The sequence below is a fragment of the Glycine soja genome, chromosome 15, assembly GCF_004193775.1.
Source record: "Glycine soja cultivar W05 chromosome 15, ASM419377v2, whole genome shotgun sequence".
Taxonomy (NCBI): Eukaryota; Viridiplantae; Streptophyta; class Magnoliopsida; order Fabales; family Fabaceae; genus Glycine; species Glycine soja.
In genome coordinates, this window is record NC_041016.1 from 5,441,433 (window position 1) to 5,462,475 (window position 21,043).

The 21,043-nt window shown below is 31.7% G+C and overlaps 2 protein-coding genes and 1 pseudogene across 2 annotated transcripts; 1 reads left to right on the plus strand and 2 right to left on the minus strand.

Moving 5' to 3' along the window:
• Window positions 1–4,862: 4,862 nt before the first annotated feature.
• LOC114386613 lies at window positions 4,863–6,989 on the minus strand (annotated as a pseudogene).
• Window positions 6,990–8,993: 2,004 nt separating this feature from the next.
• Window positions 8,994–10,988, minus strand: LOC114388593 (polyphenol oxidase A1, chloroplastic-like). Its single transcript, XM_028349158.1, has one exon. The coding sequence runs from the start codon at window positions 10,963–10,965 to the stop codon at window positions 9,157–9,159; it is 1,809 nt and encodes a 602-aa protein (XP_028204959.1). The 5' UTR covers window positions 10,966–10,988; the 3' UTR covers window positions 8,994–9,156.
• A 7,647-nt stretch (window positions 10,989–18,635) lies between these two features.
• On the plus strand, window positions 18,636–20,543 carry LOC114388557 (stem-specific protein TSJT1-like). Its single transcript, XM_028349100.1, has 5 exons — window positions 18,636–18,779; window positions 18,908–19,217; window positions 19,371–19,611; window positions 19,750–19,870; window positions 20,123–20,543. Exons 2-5 carry the CDS (start codon window positions 19,009–19,011, stop codon window positions 20,305–20,307), a joined length of 756 nt encoding a protein of 251 aa, XP_028204901.1. The 5' UTR covers window positions 18,636–18,779; window positions 18,908–19,008; the 3' UTR covers window positions 20,308–20,543.
• Window positions 20,544–21,043: the final 500 nt, after the last annotated feature.

Consider the following 21,043-nt stretch of genomic DNA (forward strand, 5'->3'; position numbering starts at 1 on the left):
GCTCAAATCTACTACCTTCCTAAAAAAAATCAAGCATATACTTTTCGAAGATGACAAGGGCGACAATTAAATATCTCTGACCAGTTTCTCTATTGTTTTGGTTCTGTGCAGATTGCGTACGGTCGTTGTTTTCAGTTGGGGTGGGAAGCTAATTAGTGTATGTTTGTATAGGCGTTTGCACTTGCATTGAACGGAATTTCACACATTTTTCAACACAAAACGTGACAGGACAAAATTAATGGAAGTTTTTTGTGTTGGATAGGATTTAAACGCTTATTCAAACTCACTCTTAGTAATTTTTCTAGTTGTGCTTTCTTTTATCAGACAAGCGCTTGTCTTTGGCATGTTTTATGTTAAGGTTAAGCTCTTTTGATATTAATAAAGTTCAATTGCTCGATAAATTATATCAATACATTAATTGAAAATTATTAAATTAAAATTATTGAGAATTTAAGAAGTATTTAAATTAAAAAATATTACATTAATTTTAATATTATATATACTTAAATTATAAATTTAAAAAGTATTAAATTAAAATCAAATATGTTTTATCGAATATATTTCAAGATAAATTATATCAGTATAAATATAATATAATGTCATATTGAATATTATTATTAAGTCATTTTTTTATATATAATACATAGTTATTTTAATTTTATTTTTTATATATAAAAACTATATTCATGGAAGATAAATATGATCGAGTTGAATGAAATTATTATTATTATAAATGATAAAATTCTTCTTAAATATTTAATACACTTATATATTTGAGATTCAAACTTAAAAAAAGCATTTGTTAGTTAGTTGGAATTATTATCGATACATAGTATATAAATTAATTTGGTTGGTAGTTGTTTCTCTAATCTTTAGCACAACTTGTGCTTAATATTAATTATTTATGTTCATAAATAAATTAATGTTAAAATAATTATTTTTAAAAAAGTATATATTTTTAGAAAAAAAATACATGTTATATAGAGTGGTTTGTGACAATTTGAACTAATTTGAATTGATTATTAAAATAAATCATATCTAATTTTTAAAAATTTGAATATGTCAATAAATTATACACCTTGTTAAATTAGTGGGACACCTGATGATGAACACGTCATTCTTACGTTTCCTTAACCAAACTCTTATTGTTTTTATATCTTATTTCGACTTTTTACTTAAAATTAGGATAATGCTATCCTAGTTTGACTTTTGTATTTCTGATTCTTTTAATTTGACTTTTAAATTTGTATAGTTTTTTATATTGTTTTGAACTTTTGTTTCTTATTACTGCGTTAATTTCTGTTGTCTTTTTTTTTTGGCACATGGGAAGTAAGACTTACTGTTTTTGTCTTTATATCAGCTTTATTTTATTTTCTTCGTTTTCTCTGTAAAAAAAAGATTTTTTTCGTTTTTTATTTGTTTGACATCAGCTTTATTTTCTAACATATATACCAGTAATCTGATATATTGCAAACCCAATCGAAATATTGAAAATTAAATACGGCTGCGACGATATTTTTGTGTTTGAGAGATGAGAGAAATCTTTTGAATTCTGTTCGGGTACTTTAGATGGTTTCTAATAAAATATACCTTATTTATATTTCTTTTGTTTTAATTTGTCTCATTTTTATGTCCTGGCATATTCTTTTATTTCAAGGAATATTTTTCTTTAAACGTTTTATATCATGCAATAAAAAAAACTTATAGATTATTCAGGATCCATTTTTCACAATTGAAAATTATTAAAATCACTCTCACCTTCAAAATATAATTAAATTTGTTTAATAATGGGAAACAAAAACTTCATTTTACCACTACTGCTTTATAAAATACTGTAAGACATAATTTGCGTAAAAAAAACTAAGACATATATATTTTTTGAAATCCATTTTTTATTTTGTTAAAATATACCTTTCATGAATTTTATTTATTTTGTTCAAATATTTAATTGAAAATAATAACTTTCTCTAAATCACCAATTTTTACACCTAACATGTCGCATGCAGGCTATCCATTTTAGTTTTGATTTAGCATTTTTGTAGCTATTTAATTTAGTTTAATACTTTTATTTTAAATAAGAGTTTGAAAACGTCAAGTAGTTGTCTACAGGTACGTAGGGGATATTTTGTTGAAAACTTTGTGCCTGTATATTATATAAATAAAAGAAACGAACACATCAGAGATAAACACATGAAATCAACACACTAGGTAAAAATTTAAAAATGGAACTAAATATTTAACTAAATAACTGAGTTGTCACTTTCTAATTGAGTTGCCTAAAGAAGAATATAGAAGAGACAAAGCTATAAACTCCTTGAATGAAACCTCCATGAATAATGACAGCTGGGAACAGAGTTGTCAATTTTTAATAATTGGGGGAAATAAAGGGAAGAGGGACTGTCGACAATAGATTTTGATCCGTGAATGGAGATGTTAGCTCGTTGGCAAGTGTATGAAATCGTGTAAAGTTGTTGAAAGTTTGAGTGTTGAATTCACAGGGATTTTGTTTGTATTTAGATTAATGCAAACCCAATTTAAAAGCAAGAGATAAAAATTTAAAATAAAAGATAAAGATAATAGATAAGATAAGATAAAAGATTTAAAAATAAGATTAAAAGATAAAATTAGAAGATAAAATATTTAAATTACGATAAAGATAACTACGAAATTCAAATAAAATCTAAATCTACTAAGCATAAATACTTGCTCCTAAAAACCAACAATCAAAATAGGGAATAAAATCTATATATTAAAATTGCTAAAACCTAACAAGTCTAATCAGCCTAGATATATGGATTGAGAATTTGTCTGTTATCAATACCAGTGAACTAATTATGCCCCACATCTATCCATCTACTTGCCCCTGATGTCTCAGGATGACAAGCATACCTTAATTACCTATCTTCCAAATGCCCTTTGCGAAGACTCAATAACTAAGATGCATTAAGATTACATTCTAGATGTTTGCTAAAACATGGGCATTGAGGCATTAAGTCATGTTAACCCAATGATTTCTTTCTTTTATTGTTCTATTACGCGTTACCCTTTCCCGAGTGGCCTAACCCTTAAAACCGATTCACGCATTCATTCCTTATCCCTAATTAGGTTTTACTCTCTCCCGAGTGGCCTAAAGACTAACAGAAAATAAAGTTTGAAATGCAGAATAAATAAGAAAGAAAAGCAGATAAAAGAACCAGGAAGAAAAACCCTCTAAAAGATAACCCGATAATTTCTTCCTTTTAGTGTTCTATTAAGCGTTACCCTCTCCCGAGTGACCTAACTCTTAAAACAGATCCAAGTATTCATTCCTTACCCCTAATTAGGCTTTACCCTCTCCGGGGTGGACTAAACCCTAACAGAAAGCAAGTTCGAGATACAGGATGTAAAAAGAAAGAACGGTAAATAAATAAAAAACTTGGAGGGAATTCCTCTTTTTATTGATAACTCTTGAAATGCTTCATACATCATTGGCTTTTTTAAGGCTACCAGACCCCTAGCTAGGGGATAAACCACTCATAGTCATGAGAGTAGTTTTACAATGAGAAGGGGGTGAAAGAAAGTAAATGAAACCCCTAGGAGAGGGGGTTATGTGTTGGTGTCTTCTGTCTCTTGGACTGACTCTCTATTTATAACTGTTGAAGTGGGCTTTGGGCCTTCATTGGCGCGCTTAGCGCGATATTCCGCGCTTAGCGCGTGTACTTCCTGGCCCACTTAGCTCGTGATGCGCGTATTGGACTGGGCCTTCTTCAAATTTTCTTCTTTTCTTCAATTTTTCTGTCCTTTTTGCTTGCTACACCTCCAATTTTTATATCTGCAACCAAAAATTCAATTTAATTAATTTTTTAACTTTTAATCATAAATAACTGCTAAATAATTAATTTCAGACCAATATTTGACTAATTTTATACTATCAGAATACAATTATTTAACAGTTATCAGGAGAAAATGCTAAGGTTTCTTATACCTGAGACTTTTCTTAAAAAAAAAAAAGCAATTAAGAGGGTACATATGTTTTCCATGCAGAGTACTGATGCATGAGATCATAGAGTGCAAGTATTTTCTCTTCAGACAGGGAACTGCTGCTCAAACTTTACTTCCTTTGGTTAATTTTATTTTTTTTTGCATTCTTTCAACATTCAGAAAACGTACGTATTTCCTTATTCAGCTTTTTTTTTTTGTAGCATTCTCTTAATTAAAGTTGTTGTTGACGTGTTTGAGTATGATATGACATTGATCTCTATTATCTTTTGTTTTCATGCATGCTACAAACTTTGAGTATGCTGATTAACAGTTTTTGTATTTTTCCTTTTATTGTGCTTTGAACCAAATTGCAGAAAATTATTGTTCACCAGAAATGAATGGATAAAACCTTTTTCCATATATTTTATATCTTTTTTTTCGTTATCATTTTGTTTTTCTTATTTATATTTTATTTTTTTGTATTTATCCTAATAAAATTAAGTGTTTACAAACATTAACTAAAACAAGGAAAATAGTGCGATATTAGTGTACACCAGCAACACAAATTTACTCAATATAATATTTAAAGTGTTTAAGTTACAGACTTAAAACTGGAAAACAAATTTTCACTCTTGACAAGAATCCACAAGAAAAACAACATATAATTTTATTTATCAAGTATTCTCATATATATCATGTCGCCGTAAATAAGAATAAGATAGGCTACTCCAATGTAGAAGCCACGAATTTATTGTATAGGAACTATACTATCTCCCTCCGAATCACTCGCGTAATCGGAAATGCTTTTATAGGACAATGCATTATCACCATATTATTATCCGTATAACTACCATATATATATATATATATAAAAGTAGTAATATTATATAAATAATTTTATTTTAATCTGCAATAAGCTCTATATTGATGTTTCGGATTTTGACGCGACCTTTCCCAAACTTTGGAACACGCGTCACCATAACACTATCATCATCTTCTGCTCCCAAATCTTGCAACAAATCCGTTAGTCCGAGCTTCAAAGAAGTAATGATGTTCTTGTTTATGTGCTTCTGCGAGTGAGGCACATGACGGCAAATTGATATCAGGAGATCTCTTTTAAAACTAATTCTCAATCAGGGTCTCTTTTGAAATATTTTAAGAAGGGAACTGGTTTTGTGTGAGTATTTTATTGAGAGAAATAACGAAATACATATTTTATCACAAGAGCAACAATGAAATAGATGCATATTTTGCTATACTCATGCACTCATGCACTTATTTCGATGTTTCGGTTGGCTAAATATGTACATATTTTGCTGTTTTTTTTACAAAATATGTATTTCCTCTTTTTCCTTAATAAAACGCTCACACAAAATAAATTCTGATTGGGAATTAGTTTCTAAAAGAAATCGCTTGAGCCATGACAAAGCTTCCTGCAAACTCTGTATTATCTGGTCGGATTGCTTTATAATCTTCATTGTTAATTATCACATCAAACTTCGCAGGTGTGCTCTTCTCAAACTCAATCCCTTCAACCACTAGAATCTCCTCCTCCACTTCCTTCTTCTTCTTGCTCATAGACCTCTTTGGCCTCTTCACCACTGTCTGTCACAACCGAATTCAACATCACTGGGAACTTCACATTATTCCTTGAAGTCTCAACAGCATGTGCTGCACCAACACCAAAATTTTGTGCTAGTGCAACCTTTCGAACCCTAGATCCTAGCGGTGTAGGCCTAGAGTTTGACCATGGAATGTCTACATCTTGGTAAACATACCCTAACTTTCTCTCATCAAGACAATCTTTAACCTTTACACGCACAAGGTTTTTATTCTCATCGTGGAAGACAAACCCGGATTCAACCAATCCGAGTCAGTGAAATCTCTTCCACCAAGTGTCTTCTTCCATATGGACCATATCCTATCAACATTAGAATGGTGAGAATAGAAAATGGGGTCTCTTGCAGCCGAATAGAAACTAACCATGTCCTCAAAGTTAGGTTGGTCGCTATCACCAGTACAAAGATGAAGAGGGCCATGTGGGACATTCTCTAAGGAGCCAGTACCTAAGCTAGGCACAACTTGGGAGTTCTTCCATTAGACACAACTTGCATATACATTATGGTGAGGTTGGTGGAGATGTTTCCGTCAACATTAGGATTGTCATTGAAGTTAGGGTCTACAAGTGTTGGGGGTTGATGATTGGCATCGCGGAGAGTTTCATAAAGGGGTGATGTAGGGTTTGCATAAATGGAAGGAAATTGCATGCCCTGACGAGAATCCCAGTTCCAAAATGGAATGGCGAAGGTTGGGTCATTGATCAAACTCCCCAAGATCCTTTTATAGAAATAAAGATACCATCGGTGGAAAGGGAAGAAGATCCAAGAGTTGTGCACTTGAAGATCAAGATCATGGAATCCGACTAGCTTATATGCACCTTCACAATAAGCACAATGAGCGTTGGCTAGTTCGGCGAAATTACGTGGATAATCAGATGGGAGGTTTTTCATGAGGTTAAGGGCTCTTTCGTATTTGGCTTCATAGTCATCATTGACCTAATGTGCGGCTGGTTTTACCCTCAGGGGTTGGTTAGAGGGAGGGAACTTGAAATCTATAATATTTGTAGAAGAAGATGGTGGGGGGCAACAATTGTTGGGTCTGCACCCGCAGGTAGGTTTGGTGGATCGCATGTGGTTATGTTCGGGGATAGTGGTGCAGCAAAGGCAAAAGGATTGTTGTTGTTATTGTTGTTAAGAGTTGCAGCTCCACAAAGTCCTCCTAGGCCAAGTAGAAATTTCCTCCTATGTATTACAATATGTGGAGGTTCTCCTTCGGATTTAGGGTTTGGTGTGGGATTGTTTTGGTTTCCACTGTATGTCACTCTTGGAATGTGAAGGTGTTTTGGCTTTCTCTTTTTAGTGGATTGGAATTGTGAAAATGAATGCAAGGAAGAAGGGAGAGTGGTGGAGTAGAGAGAGACATTAATTGATGACTGCGGACACGAAAGATAGATGAGAAATAGATGCCATTTTTTGTTTTAGAAATTTAGACCTTCTCAGCCCTTTTTATAATGAACTCATGATGAAGAACTTTATCTTGAATTTGCGTGTGGTTGATAATCAACTAAAACAAATTTCTAATAAGAGCAGAAATAATAATATATATGTTCACATTTAGCTAATCGGAATGCAAATTTGCAGTTGGTAATAGATGAATTAAGACCAACGTGTGAATTTGAGCTCTGCTAACTTCAATCTGATACGTACTTCATTGAGATGCATGTCGTTGGCAAGCAATTAAATAAAAATCCACATGAAGGTTTACACACAACGCCCAAGTACGCGATATCGTCGAAAACCCTCTTATGATCAGACTTGAGAGCAGATGCATGGACGAATTTAACTGCACCCGTGACAAAAAGTCTTTCGCGTCCTTAATTGCATGTGATGAATGTAGTTTTCTCTTTATTATTCATAATGATGTTTTAATAATTTTACATTTATCCTGTAACTAAGTAGTTTGAACATGGGTAAACAAGACTTATAAAAACTCAAAAAAGGAGAATGGATATTAGATTGTAAGTAACTCATTAGTATTTAGTAAGCTATAGGAAGTGGGACAAAAGAAAATTTATAGACAAAATAATTAAGAGAGACCTAGAAGCTCGTAACTTGATTAATTATAAATATAATTCACGACTCTGTAATCAATCTCACCTAGAGAAAAAAGACTTTTTTATGTTTAACTTTTAAATTCCTCATAAAACGAAATAGCTAGACTTGTCTTCATAAGCCACGTTTAAAAAATATGCTAACTCATTCCAGTTTTTTTTTTTTACCTATGGACATTTAGGTTTAAAAATGTAAATAAGTCAACAATTTAAAGATTAAGTTTCTCTTGTGAAAATACAAAGATTAAACGTTTAATCTTAGAATTTAATTAGAATACAATCATAATACATACATTTTTTATACTGTCACGTAATAATAAATTGTGTCGTAATTAAAAAAATATTAATTTTATAATAATTACTTTAAAAGTTAAATTTAATATGATTTTTAATTGGTTAACAATACAAAATTCCTTACAATGTATCAAAATTAAACTCTAAATTTATAAATTGAATTTAGTTTATTCAAAAAATTGGGAAATTAAACTTGATTTGTTTATTTCGTTTATGATCTAGTCAATTTTTATTAATTGTTCTTTAAGTTATTTTTAATTTTATTAATTTAATATTTAGCATATATTTTTATGTTAAAATTAAGATTATCGATATAAAATTAATATTTTACATTTAAATTATTGTTTACTTTTCTGTTATTTTTTCTTTTTCTTTTACCCCAATTTTTACACTTATAATTCTTTTTCTTTTTTATCTCTTCTAATTATTTAATAATTAAATTTGTATCACTTTAAGTATAATCAACATATCTATAGATTTTAGACTTTTATTTTAACTTTATTATTTATGACAAATTAATACACTTATCAACTAATTAGCACTTTTCTCTTATCTTAAGGTGCTAATGACACATTAAGAATAGTAGAATATTAGAGGAACTAATCATATTAATTTGCTTCTGAAGGGTTTTCTTGTGTGTTTCTTGGAAAACGTATATTAGATATCATATTAAAATAATATTATTTTATAAACTATTTCGAATAAGCTGAACGCAGGAACTTAGTTTTAATTGATATAAACTAATTATAATTAATTTCATAAAATTCTTGATTGTTTGCTCACTTTAAATGTGTGATCCTACACTGTCAGTTTCATAACACAACATATATTTTATACTTTTATGTTATACTTTGCAACAAAATCATACAAAAATTCATAAAATCTCACAACAGTACTTTACTTAATTACATTTTCACAATCACTTTTAATTATTATCAATCACTCTATTCAACTAGTTAAATTAGATCCTTTTAACTACATAAACATATCTTCTTAATATAACTCTATATCGATCTTGAAATTCTGTTATGGTCATCGATCTTTTTATAAAATTATTTTATATTATCCATACGCATTAATCTTTTATTTTATTTATCAAGTATTAAATGAATCAGCATATGATAGGAAATACATAATATCTCTTTATGAGTTACACACTTTATTGGAAACTAGTAACCATATATGTATTACCACACACACATATATAAGTAGTTGAAGCATATAGATAATTTTCAATCCGAAAGAAGCTCTATTTTGATGCCTCTGATTTTAACACGCCCTTTCCCATATCTCGGAACCAGCGTCACCCTAACACTGTCATCATCTTCCGCTTCCAATTCTTCCAACAAATCCGTAAGTCCCAGCCTCAAACAAGTAATGATGTCCTTGTTTTTGTGCATATGTGAATGAGGCACACTCACAAAGCTTCCTGCAAATTCTGTATTATCTGGTCGAATCTGCTTATCATCTTCATCATTGATAAACACATCAAATTTCACAGGTGTGTTTCTCTCAAACTCAATCCCTTCAATCACCAAAACCTCTTCCTCCTCTTCCTTCTCCTTCTTGCTCCTCGACTTGTTTGGCCTTTTAACCATTGTGCTCACAACTGAATCCAACACTAGTGGGAACTTCACATTCCTTGAAGTCTCAGCAGCATGTGCTGCACCAACACCAAAATTTTGTGCTAATGCTACCTTCTGAACCCTTGACCTACGCGGCGTGGGCTTAGAATTTAACCATGGAATGTCAACATCTTGGTAAACATACCCTAGTTTTCTAGTGTCAAGAGAATCCTTGACCTTCACACGCACAAGGTTCTTGTTCTCATCGTAGAAGAGAAACGCAGATTCTAACCAATCTGAATCAGTAAAATCCCTTCTTTTCCCACCAAGTGTTTTCCATATGGACCACATCCTATCAATGTTTGAATGATGAGAATAAAAAATGGGGTCTCTTGCAGCTGAATAGAAAGTTCCCATGTTCTCAATGTTAGGTTGGTTGATATCACCGGTCCAAAGATGAACAGGGCCATGTGGAACATTCTCTACTGATCCAAAACCCGGGTCAGGCTCATCCCCAGCACGGTAAGGATTTCCAAGGAACAATGTAGGAGTCTTCCCGTTAGACACAACTTGCCTATACATTATGGTGAGGTTGTTGGAAATTTTGCCATTGGAAATAGGATCCTCGAGATTGAAGTCGAGGTCTACGAGTGTTGGGGGTTGATGATTGGCATTGCGGAGAGTGTCATAAAGGGGTGATTTAGGGTCTGCGTAAATGGAAGGAAGTTGCATGCCCTTAGGAGCATCCCAGTTCCAAAATGGAAGGGCAAAGGTTGGATCATTGATCAAGCTCCCCAAGATCCTTTCATAGAAATAAAGATACCAACGATGGAAAGGGAAGAAGAGCCAGGAGTTGTGGACTTGGAGATCGAGGTCAGGGAACCCAACTTGGTGATATGCACCATCACAATAAGCACAATGAACGTTGGCTTGTTGGGTGAAATTACGCGGGTCATCAGAGGGGAGTTTTTTCATGAGGTCAAGGGCTTTTTTGTATTTGGCTAGATACTCATCGTTGACCAAATGTGCGGCTGGTCTTACCCTCAAGGGTTGGTTAGAGGGAGAGAACTTGAAATCTATGATTTTGGAAGATGGGGGGCAACAATTGGTGGGTTTTACACCTGCGGGTAGGTCTGGTGGACCGCACGTGTTTAGGTCAGGAGGAGATATTGGAGCTGCAAAGGCAAAAGGGTTGTTGTTGTTAAGAGTAACAGCACCACAAAGCCCTCCTAGGCCAAGTAGAACGTTCCTCCTATGTCCTACAATATGTGGAGGTTCTCCCTGGGAATTAGGGTTTGGTGTTGGATTGTTTTGGTTTCCACTGCATGTGATTCTAGGAATGTGATGGGGTTTTGGCTTTCTATTTTTAATGGATTGGAATCGTGAAAATGGATGCAACGGAGAAGGGGGAGCGATGGAGTTGGAAGAGACATTATTGACTGTGGGCACGAAGGATAGAGGAGAGATAGATGCCATTTTTTTATGATAAAAGTTTAGGCCTTTTCAGCCCTTTTTATAATGAAGTGATCATGAAGAACTTTCTCTGAGATTACGTGTGGTTTATGATCCCTAAAGCAAACTTTCAACGAGAGCAGAAACAATATGTTGACATTTTGGAATGGGGATTCAAATTGGAGGCTGATAATTGTTGAATTTAATACCAACGTGTGCAATTTGAGCTCTAGCTTGTTGTACTATGTGTCGGTTAGGTACTTCGTTGAGATTTCTTTGGCATCTATCTAAAGTCCAAATATACATTCAAATCATAATGGTATACACGCAACATCAAAGTAAGTAATCTCGAAAACTCTCGCGAGACTTGGGAGAATAGTATGCATGCATGAATTTAGGTACTGCATCGGTGAAGAGAATCTTGCATCGTTGTGTGTTAAATGTAGTTTTCACCAAAAAAAAAAAAGCGCTGATTGCTGAATGTAGTTTTCTCTCGATTATTTGCAAACATTATGTTTCAGTATTCTAAACTTTAGCTTTCTTTTACTTATTGCATCAAATCTTATATCTATAGTATATATTGTGTTCCTTATCTCTCTTCCTTCTTAATTATGAGTGTTCGTACTTCTTCCTTAGACTAGTGCACATGAATTAAGGATTAATGCTTAACGGATCGAGATAATTTAAACTAAAAAAATTACAGTATCTTTTTTTTAATATCTCATTATTAACTAATATACTTACTCATAGTAATTATCAAATAATGGTATAATTGAAAACAAAATTAGATCTTAAAATTTTAAATTAAAACACCAATTATTTTCAAATAAAAAAAATTTAAACATAAATAATCATATGAAAGGGATAGCTAGTAACACATTTTTTCTTAGTTCCTCTGATGGGGATACAGTGAAAATCCAAATTGGCGGCTTCAAGATTCTTCCAGTTATGAGTCTAGACTTTCTAAAAATTTTAGGAAGCCTGGAATCAATTCATTTGATTTATTCTTATCTGAAGCAATCTGTTATACTTGTTAGATCTGTGTATTAATGCTAGCTGTCTTACATACGTGGTTCGGTTTTTGTACGTCCTTGTGAAATTCGATGGCCCCATCCGCAAATGAATTTCGGATTAATTGGAGCAATATGATATTTGCTATCTGTGTATCCACAAATGAATTTTGGATTGTGGAACAATTAATCTGTTATTTGTTACTCTCTGTGTATTAATATTGTCATATATAGGTGGTTCGGTTATTGGTTTTTAATTAATTAATTGTGGATTGAAGCCTCGAGTCACACATCATGCATGTGAAGGTTTATTTTTATCAGCCTCCTAAATAATAATGCTGCATCAATAGGTTAAGCTGCAGTCAATCTTACAATGCAATATGTGTGTGGTTAATTTGCTGGTACCATCTAGCATCAAATAGCTACTGTGGTGCACGAGGGTCCTTTATATGTTTACAATGCTCTATATCAAACGGAGTATCATTTGGAATATTCTCACGTTAAAAGAGTTTGGTCAATGGATTAACTTTGTATTAAAATAAATTATCGGGTTGACGTCATGTTATCTCATAAATAATCGGAATTTAATCGATCGATTTGACTTTGAAATTAAATAAATTATCTTATCAATTTTTTGAGTGAAATAGAAATAAAGACAAATTTGTCTCAATCCCTCTCACAAAGACTCCTACTTAATAAAACACTAAAAGTGTAAAATCATCATCTTTCAATTAATTATTTAGTGAGAAATTTATCCTTCTTTCAAAGATTTTACTTAACTGCACAAAGATCATGGTTTGAAACTACTAATATATATATATATATATACAAACATACTCATGAACATGATGTATACGGAAGTGGTTGTTTGGTCTTAACTTATGACTAATAAGAAATAGCAGTATATTTCATCCAACCAGGGTCTCTTTTTTTTTTTTTTTTTAACAATCGATGGATTTAATTAAGTTTCGTTGTTGGGCGTATACGTTCAAAACTAAAGTTGATATAACTCAACTGTGACGTTGGATTGGAGCATTAATCCACTAAATTGCATGCCTCAATCATGACAATCATATTATTTGGAATGAGCATTTCTGATATGCCTTGCTGCAGGCTCATGAATTCTGGTTTTGACAGGGGACGACGTCCATATAAGTATACTACTGAGTGTTTTTCATTTATTTTATTGATATTTTTGGCTTCTTTTTTTGCTGGTTTATGTTGAGTGTTTGCATATTGTTAACATTCCTCTTCACCCAATTTGGGCATGTCTCATGCTACAGTTGGTAGCTGATCTTCAACATATATTTTACTTATAAGAGAAAAAAAAAAGTACTAAAGTCGGCTCCTTAAGTTAAATCTTCAATTGGTTCGCATATGCACTTTAATAAGATCCTTTTTGAGAAAAGATTACAAGACTATCTCTGATGCAGTATCAATGCTAAGAAATTCCAAAACAATTAGCAGGACTGAGCATATGCTGATGGTCCCGTAAGGGTCCGACAATGAGTTATTGGATAGATCCAACAATAAATTAATATACTTAATTAAGCATATCTTTAGATAGTGTGAGATGTTTGAGAGTTCCTTTTACTGAATTTCTTTGAATCACGTTATCTTAAATCTCTTTAAATATTACCTACGTACTAGTTAACGTATACTATTAGGTGACCTTTTCTGTAGTGGGTTAGGTGTTGCCAGTGGCCGTGTGGGTGACCCTCCATCTTTCGTCCAAATCTAATCGGGTTGACCTTGACCCCTTAACCCACTACCATGTTATTTTTTTATTTTAAATTTTTTAAAATCCACTTATGTTGTACTTTGTTGCAAATCTCAATCCCCAATATAAAATATAAGGGTTGTTTAAGGCGCTGCTGACATAAAACTTCAGCAAATTAACTAAATCTCTGTGAAAAGAATCAACTTACGAAAATAAATTAATTCATTGTGACAGAGGTGAGATGTTATGAATTATGATGTTGGATGAAGTACACGTATTAGATAAGATAGGATTATAAATTATTGCATTAGGGAAAGTTAGGTTAATACCTCTTGTTGACAAAGTTGATAAAATATTACCTTGTAGCTAGCTTGGACATATGTAAAGAAGCCTTGTGACTCAAATAAGGAGAATGGATTAATTAGATTGTAAATTTGCAATGAAGTAACTCGATAGCTAGTTAGAGGCAAAGGGAGACAGAGAAAAAGTGTTTATAAATATGATTTATGAAATGTAATAGATTTCATCAACTAATATTCAATAATTTGTGATATAATTGACAGACAATGATATATTTTTAAGTATATAATCAAAAAATCAATTTTCATTTTTCAAAAGTTCATGTATATGAAAGAATATATTTTAAAAAAATCATCTCGTATTAAATAAACTTTAATATCGGGAAAGATTAATATTTGGCTCTTGACTATAAAATTTTCCGATTCCTCCAAAATTCTCACCTAGCTAGTAAGGGAAAAAAAAAGGCTTGGTTGCAGTTATTGATATGTTTAATTTAACTTTTAACATATCATAAATGAGTTAGCTACACGTTTAAAAAATATTTCAACTCATCCACCTTCTTTTTGTCTTACCTGTGGATATTTTAGCTGGTGAAAATAATTAATTTAATAGTACTACGTACTTAGCATAATTTTTTATGTTAAAAGATGGAATAAAAAGAAAAAGAAAAAGAAAATTAATCACAACTTTCGGTCATTCAAAAACAAATTTAAGACTCTTTTTTTATCATACAAATTTAAGACTCTAAATAATTAATAAATAAACTTATAATTAATTACTTAACAATAGAAGCTTTATGTTTTTGGTCAAACGCTTCATTGAGATATATATCCAGCACGAAAAGTCAATATAGATATCTAAAATAGAAAGGTTTACACGCAAAGTCCTAATCCATAACTAATCCACGAAATATGACCTCTTTTACGAGACTTGAGAGTAAGCATATTAATGTGAACTACACGCCTGAAAAAAGTCTTTTGCATGCGCTGAATGTAACTAGTCTCAATATTAATATTATAATTACAATTATTTTACGAGATTTGAGAGTATGTTTTAATGTGAACTACACCGGTGAGAAAAGTATTTCGAATGCATTGCTTGCATGTAACTCGTTTTAATATTTTTACATTTTTTTTGCGTTCTACTTAAATTCAAATAAAATATTAATAATGTACTCAAAACATAATAATTAAAATTTCCAAAATGAAAAATCGTTACATATTTTTTGCTTTTAAATCTCAAATTGAAATTTGAATTTACAAAAGTAGCTATAAAATGTTTTGCTTGATCCATATAATGCCTATTGTTCTAATTTTTATCTCTCTCAATAGAATCATTAACATCTTCAATAGATAAACTCTTCTTTAGCCTCAAAAAATTTTATATTCATTTATAGCCTGAGGAGACGTATAATTCATTTTATATTTTTCTCGTAATAAGGCCCACAGCATTGGAGAGTAGCAAGTAAAATTCAAAACTAGGGAAAGTCGTGCGCGCGTTTCCGAGGATCTAGAAAATCAAATTCAAAAGTACTACTATATGTGTCGGATACTTGTAGGAAAAAAATATTTAATAATCTCATATACTTGGTTTCTTTCGAATTGATTTTTAATCCTATATGCATTTTTAATATAAATTTTATTTATAATAAATATAAATGAAATAAATTGGATAAAAATATAAAATAATTTCTAAAATTGTTTACATATTCCAAAGATAAGATTAATAAAAAAAATGAAGTTGCTAGTCCAGCAAACCAAAACTGGTTTGGTATCCCACAGAAGCTTAGCTAGCATGGAATTGGAAAGGTCGGTGGGAAATTTATCGCATAGCAAATTATAAATGTATTTAAATATTAATAGTCAATTTTCTCATTTTAGAAAAGTCAAACTTATTTATTTATTTATTTGAAACAAGTAAAATTATATTAAATATCTTAAAAGTATATTTACGATTAAATTATAATTTTATCTATATATGCAAATAAGGAAGAGAATCCACTTCATTATTTTTATTTATAAAATAGTATAAGTTTGAAAAATGTAGTCAATTAAATTATATAATCTTATTCTAATCATTATGGTGATTATATATATGTAAAATAAATTAAATATTAATTATTAAGTAATATATGAATAAGACCAAAAAAACCAAATGAATCTCCGTATTTTAGATAGTAATTAGGGGTGTACATGGTATATGGATCAACTCGATAGCCGATCATCTGCTGAGTACTAAAGAGAAAATTCTAGGTTGATTAATTTGAACCATCTATTTGGTTTGGATTTTAAAATTGAAAACTTGGTGATATCAATTCAGGTATTGAATCTGGACATCGGAAACCTGAACTAACTCAAAGTTATATTTATTTTAAAAAATTAATATTTTTTTTCCTTTTTTCTATTTTTCCATTTTTTATTTTTCTTACTTTATAAGAAGAACGATGACTTAAATATGATTGGGTTGATTTAGTTCAATTGACGAAAAAATTTGAAAACCGTAAATCAATTCAAACCGATTAACATTAATCAGTTCAAATCTAAATTCACCTAAACCAGATATAACCCACTACTACCCAGTGTCTCAGCCCATGCCCACTCCAATACCTAATCAAGAATTTCTCTGTTCCAGTCTTTGGTAGTAAGGTTCAATTTCAACTTGCTGTGCTTACTTTTCCCAGTGACTATTTTCAGTTATTTGTCGTAATTAGTTCGATCAAAACACTTTACATATTTATTTACATTAGTGAATTATAATTAATATGTAAACGTTTAATTTTGAATGTTAATTTATTCCTTAATCATTTTTTCTATAATTTAATCTACTTTATTATTTATAATATATCAGCTTCCAAACTATTGTTTACATAAAATAAAAGTTTAAATATTTTTTTAGTCCTTGTAATTTTTTTTTTAATTTTTCCTCTTTGTAAAATTATTTTTTAATTTTAGTCCTTATAAATTATGTTTATTTTATTTTTTTCTTATAACGTTATAGATAATTAAAGAGGGCGAGCCCTGGTGCAGCCGTAAAGTTATGCCTTGGTGACTTGTTGGTCATCAGTTCAAATCCGGAAACAGCCTGTTACATATGCAAGGATAAGGCTGCGTACAACATCCCTTCCTTATACCTCCTTCGCATAGCGAAGAGCCTCTGGACAATGGGGTACGAAGTTTTTAACGTTATAAATAATTAAAGAAAAGCAGAAGATAGATTAACAAAAGCAGCTGATAGGTGAGAAGGCCAAAATCAAATTTTAATTTTTCAGCAATCTTCAACAAAGGAGAAATCATACCCTGTGTCTCTTGCAACGACTATCTCCTCCTGAATACCCCGGATAATATTTTCTGATATGACTTGCTAGCGGCCCAACAACAGCTAGGCCCAAGAGAGAGATCCATCAACCTTCATTCTGTTAAGAGTGTGGGCCTAATTAGACCAATTACTTGTTATTTCCATGATTAAGTTGAGAGATGCTACAAAGATACAAAAAAAAAAATTGAAAAAAGAAAACAATTAACCGTGTCTATTTTTGTAACAATTTTTCAAAATGTCCCTGCACAAAGTGCTTCCTTTTAACAAAAACAAAAAATGGTATACAGTATCCTACCAAAAATTTAAAAAATGTTGTACAGTATCTATTTGTAACATTAAGTCATTCGTTTATTGATGTAAAAAAAGTCATTCATTTATGATTTTTTAAAAATCATTCATTTGTAACATTAATTTTTTTTAACCGTCATTTCCAAATTAACCTTATATTGTATAGATTTGTAGTGTATAAATATGCATCTAGATGGCATTTTTTCAAACATTAATTCTCTCAGTTTCTCTTGTCCTTTTTTTTCTGACTAAAAAAAAGTAGAGAAAAGAAAAAATTATTAAAATCCGGCACGATGTACGGATGGGAGAACACGTGCTTAGAAGTTAGAAGTTGGAAGCAGCTGAGTCAGATCATTGTCATATCAATATGGATAAGACATAAAACTTTGGGCTATGTTTTTTTTTTTCCTCGTATTCAATTTCCAACAACCGTGTCACCCGTTATGCCTTTCCAACCAATCACTGCCACGTCATCGAGACTGGATTCTGATACTATCCTATCCTAATTAGTAATTATGTCAACAAAGAACATTTGTTGTAGTATTTTAGTGCTTTATATAAAAGCAGAATTTTCTTTTTCGGGAAATAATTTCATGACTGCAGTGTGCTCTAATTCTAAAATATAATTTTCAGCCAATATTAATACATGTGGCCCACTCTCTTTCTCCTTTTAATTTTTTAATACATGTGGTCCAAACTTTTAATTCTTTTTAGTTCTTTAATTAATATTTTAGAAGTCTAATTTTATATATTTAAAAAAATATTTTTTTAGTTCTTTAATCAATAGATATTGATTAGCATTTATCTAATTAATTAAAAAAAACATTGTTGGAGACCATGTGGCCCAATCAGAAGATTACTAGATTTATAATCTGATTAATAATATACATTTCTCGTGGCTCTTTACCACTTACCAGTGTGTACTTTATCCACGCCCATATGAAAGTTTTAACATTTTTAATCAGTTCTGACGTGCATATTATTATTATAATGATTAATAGCACGTTAGTAGTTATTTTTTCATCTTTATCTACTTTTCTTGTTCGGATAGAATTCCCACGTTGACACACGGTTTCTCTCTTCGTATTGCAACTATATATATTAAACATGAACGACTCATTCTTCCTATCATATCATTGTCCGTTTTCAAAGGCTATCACTAAATCCCATTCTTCATCTGCAGCTATTTGGATTGCTGATTATTGGTATGATATCTCCCCACTTTAATTTTAGAGTTTTTTTTTTTTTTTTTACATTTGTTCATATGAATGGATGATCGATCATTTATCGTTTTTCATAAATTAATAAGTTTTTCATGTTGTTCGTTTTGCAGTTAACTGATATTGGTGCTTTTCTTTGAGAAAGTGTGTACACTTTTTGGATAAGAGAAAACAAGAGAGGTGACATTGGAAGCTAACTCAGAGAGAGGCAAAGATGTTGGGAATTTTCAAGCAGAAGTTGGTTAATGCACCCAAGGAGCTGAACAGTCCAGCTTCTTTGAATTCATGCATTAAGCCTAAGCTAAGTCATGAAATCCTGAAGGATTTCATGTCCTGCAATTCCTCCAATGCTTTCTCAATGTGCTTTGGGAATGATGCTTTGCTAGCCTATTCCACTTCATACAAGCCCTCCATTAATCATAGGTATGCTTAATTTAATTGCATGAGATATGAATGGCATTCAATGAATCTATTGTTATAATCAGTACATTCCCTTTTCAAATTTCATGGCAGATTGGTTAATGGATTTATGAATTATTGAGTTGTATTGCTAACACAAAAGAAAATGTGTCACAGGTTATTTTCTGGATTGGATAACATATACTGTGTTTTCCTGGGTGGCCTGCACAACCTTAGCATGCTCAACAAGCAGTATGGACTATCAAAGGGAACAAATGAGGCCATGTTTATCATTGAAGCATATCGTACACTTCGCGACAGGGGTCCATACCCTGCTGATCAAGTCCTCAAAGAACTTGAAGGCAGTTTTGCATTTGTGATCTATGACAACAAGGATGGAACAGTTTTTGTTGCATCTGTAAGTCTCTTTTCTGATCTCTACATATTGGAACATGTATGCAAGGAATAGAAAAGGAATGTGTGATTTGAAAATGCATAAATGATGTTATAAATTTCTCTGGGACTGATTACCCTCATGTTGTTTGTGTTTGAGCAGGGTTCTAATGGCCATATTGGGCTCTACTGGGGTATTGCAGGTGATGGTTCTGTTATAATTTCTGAAAATCTGGAGCTTATAAAAGCAAGTTGTGCTAAATCATTTGCACCATTTCCAGCTGGTATGTAAACTTGGTTTCTCTCTACCTTTGCAAAATCAGATTTTGTAACTTTAGAGTTTGGAAAAATTACAATTAATAAAGGATTTCATAATGTGCAATCAAATATTGTAGCATTGATTCTAAACCACCGTTCGGATTACATGTCAAAGTAATACAATTATAAGACATTGATATTGGAAGAGTAACTACATTTCAAAGAGTGATTTGTGTCTAGATTCTAGAATTTAACGCATGACCGGGTTGAAATTGCAGGGTGTATGTTTCATAGTGAACACGGTCTCATGAACTTTGAGCATCCAACACAGAAGATGAAAGCAATGCCTCGGATTGACAGCGAGGGGGTTATGTGCGGGGCCAACTTCAATGTTGACTCTCAGTCAAAGATCCAGGTGATGCCACGTGTTGGAAGTGAAGCTAATTGGGCAACTTGGGGCTAACAAGCTTAGCTGATTCTTAGTCCAGCATTTTTCTTTCTAAGTGGTTAAAAGTGTAACCTAATATGATGAGTGTGAGACTCTTTGCTTTTAGCCCGTTTGGATATCTGCTTTTCTCGTTTGGTTCCATTGTTGTGTACATATTCATACTTCAATATTGAACATGACTATGGTAATTTCTAATATGTATAACAAGTTTTAGTTTTTGACTTAAATTATTAAGTGGGTATTTGATTTTATTTGTTATTAAATCTTTCCTCACAAAACGAAGCAGGGCCAGGAGAGAATCAAGCACACATGATGTGCGTATATTTGTTCGATCGAATGTGCACAGTATGGCTTTGTGATCGTTCAACATAAATTGTGGCAAATAGATCCTTGACTATAATACTTCCATTAAAATATTTGCATACAAATACAAAATATGTGAAAAGAAAATTCTGTTGGTAATTTTTAGATGTATTGGAAACGAGTATAAAACACGAAGAAAACATCTAAATTTTATTTGTGGATCAACACAAGGCAGAACTAGTGGTATAGTATAACTTAGATGGTTAATAACCTATGTGCTGTAGTTCGCATATATTACAACTCAACGGAATTATTGGAATTTGTTGGTGATCCTTACAGCAGGTTCAGTGTTTCAAAGTTCATTGCTTATTTGCATATAGCAAGTAGGGACTATTCAAATGCAATCACTACTTCACAGGCTAAAATATAAATTCAGTCTTTGGATTGA

Excerpts from the sequence above, each read along its gene's own strand:
- LOC114388593 (XM_028349158.1), bottom strand. The coding sequence starts at position 10,965 with ATGGCATCTATCTCTCCTCTATCCTTCGTGCCCACAGTCAATAATGTC.
- LOC114388557 (XM_028349100.1), top strand. The coding sequence starts at position 19,009 with ATGTTGGGAATTTTCAAGCAGAAGTTGGTTAATGCACCCAAGGAGCTG. Across the intron at positions 19,218-19,370 it reads AAGCCCTCCATTAATCATAG|GTTATTTTCTGGATTGGATA; the intron begins GTATGCTTAATT and ends AATGTGTCACAG. Across the intron at positions 19,871-20,122 it reads ATTTGCACCATTTCCAGCTG|GGTGTATGTTTCATAGTGAA; the intron begins GTATGTAAACTT and ends TTGAAATTGCAG.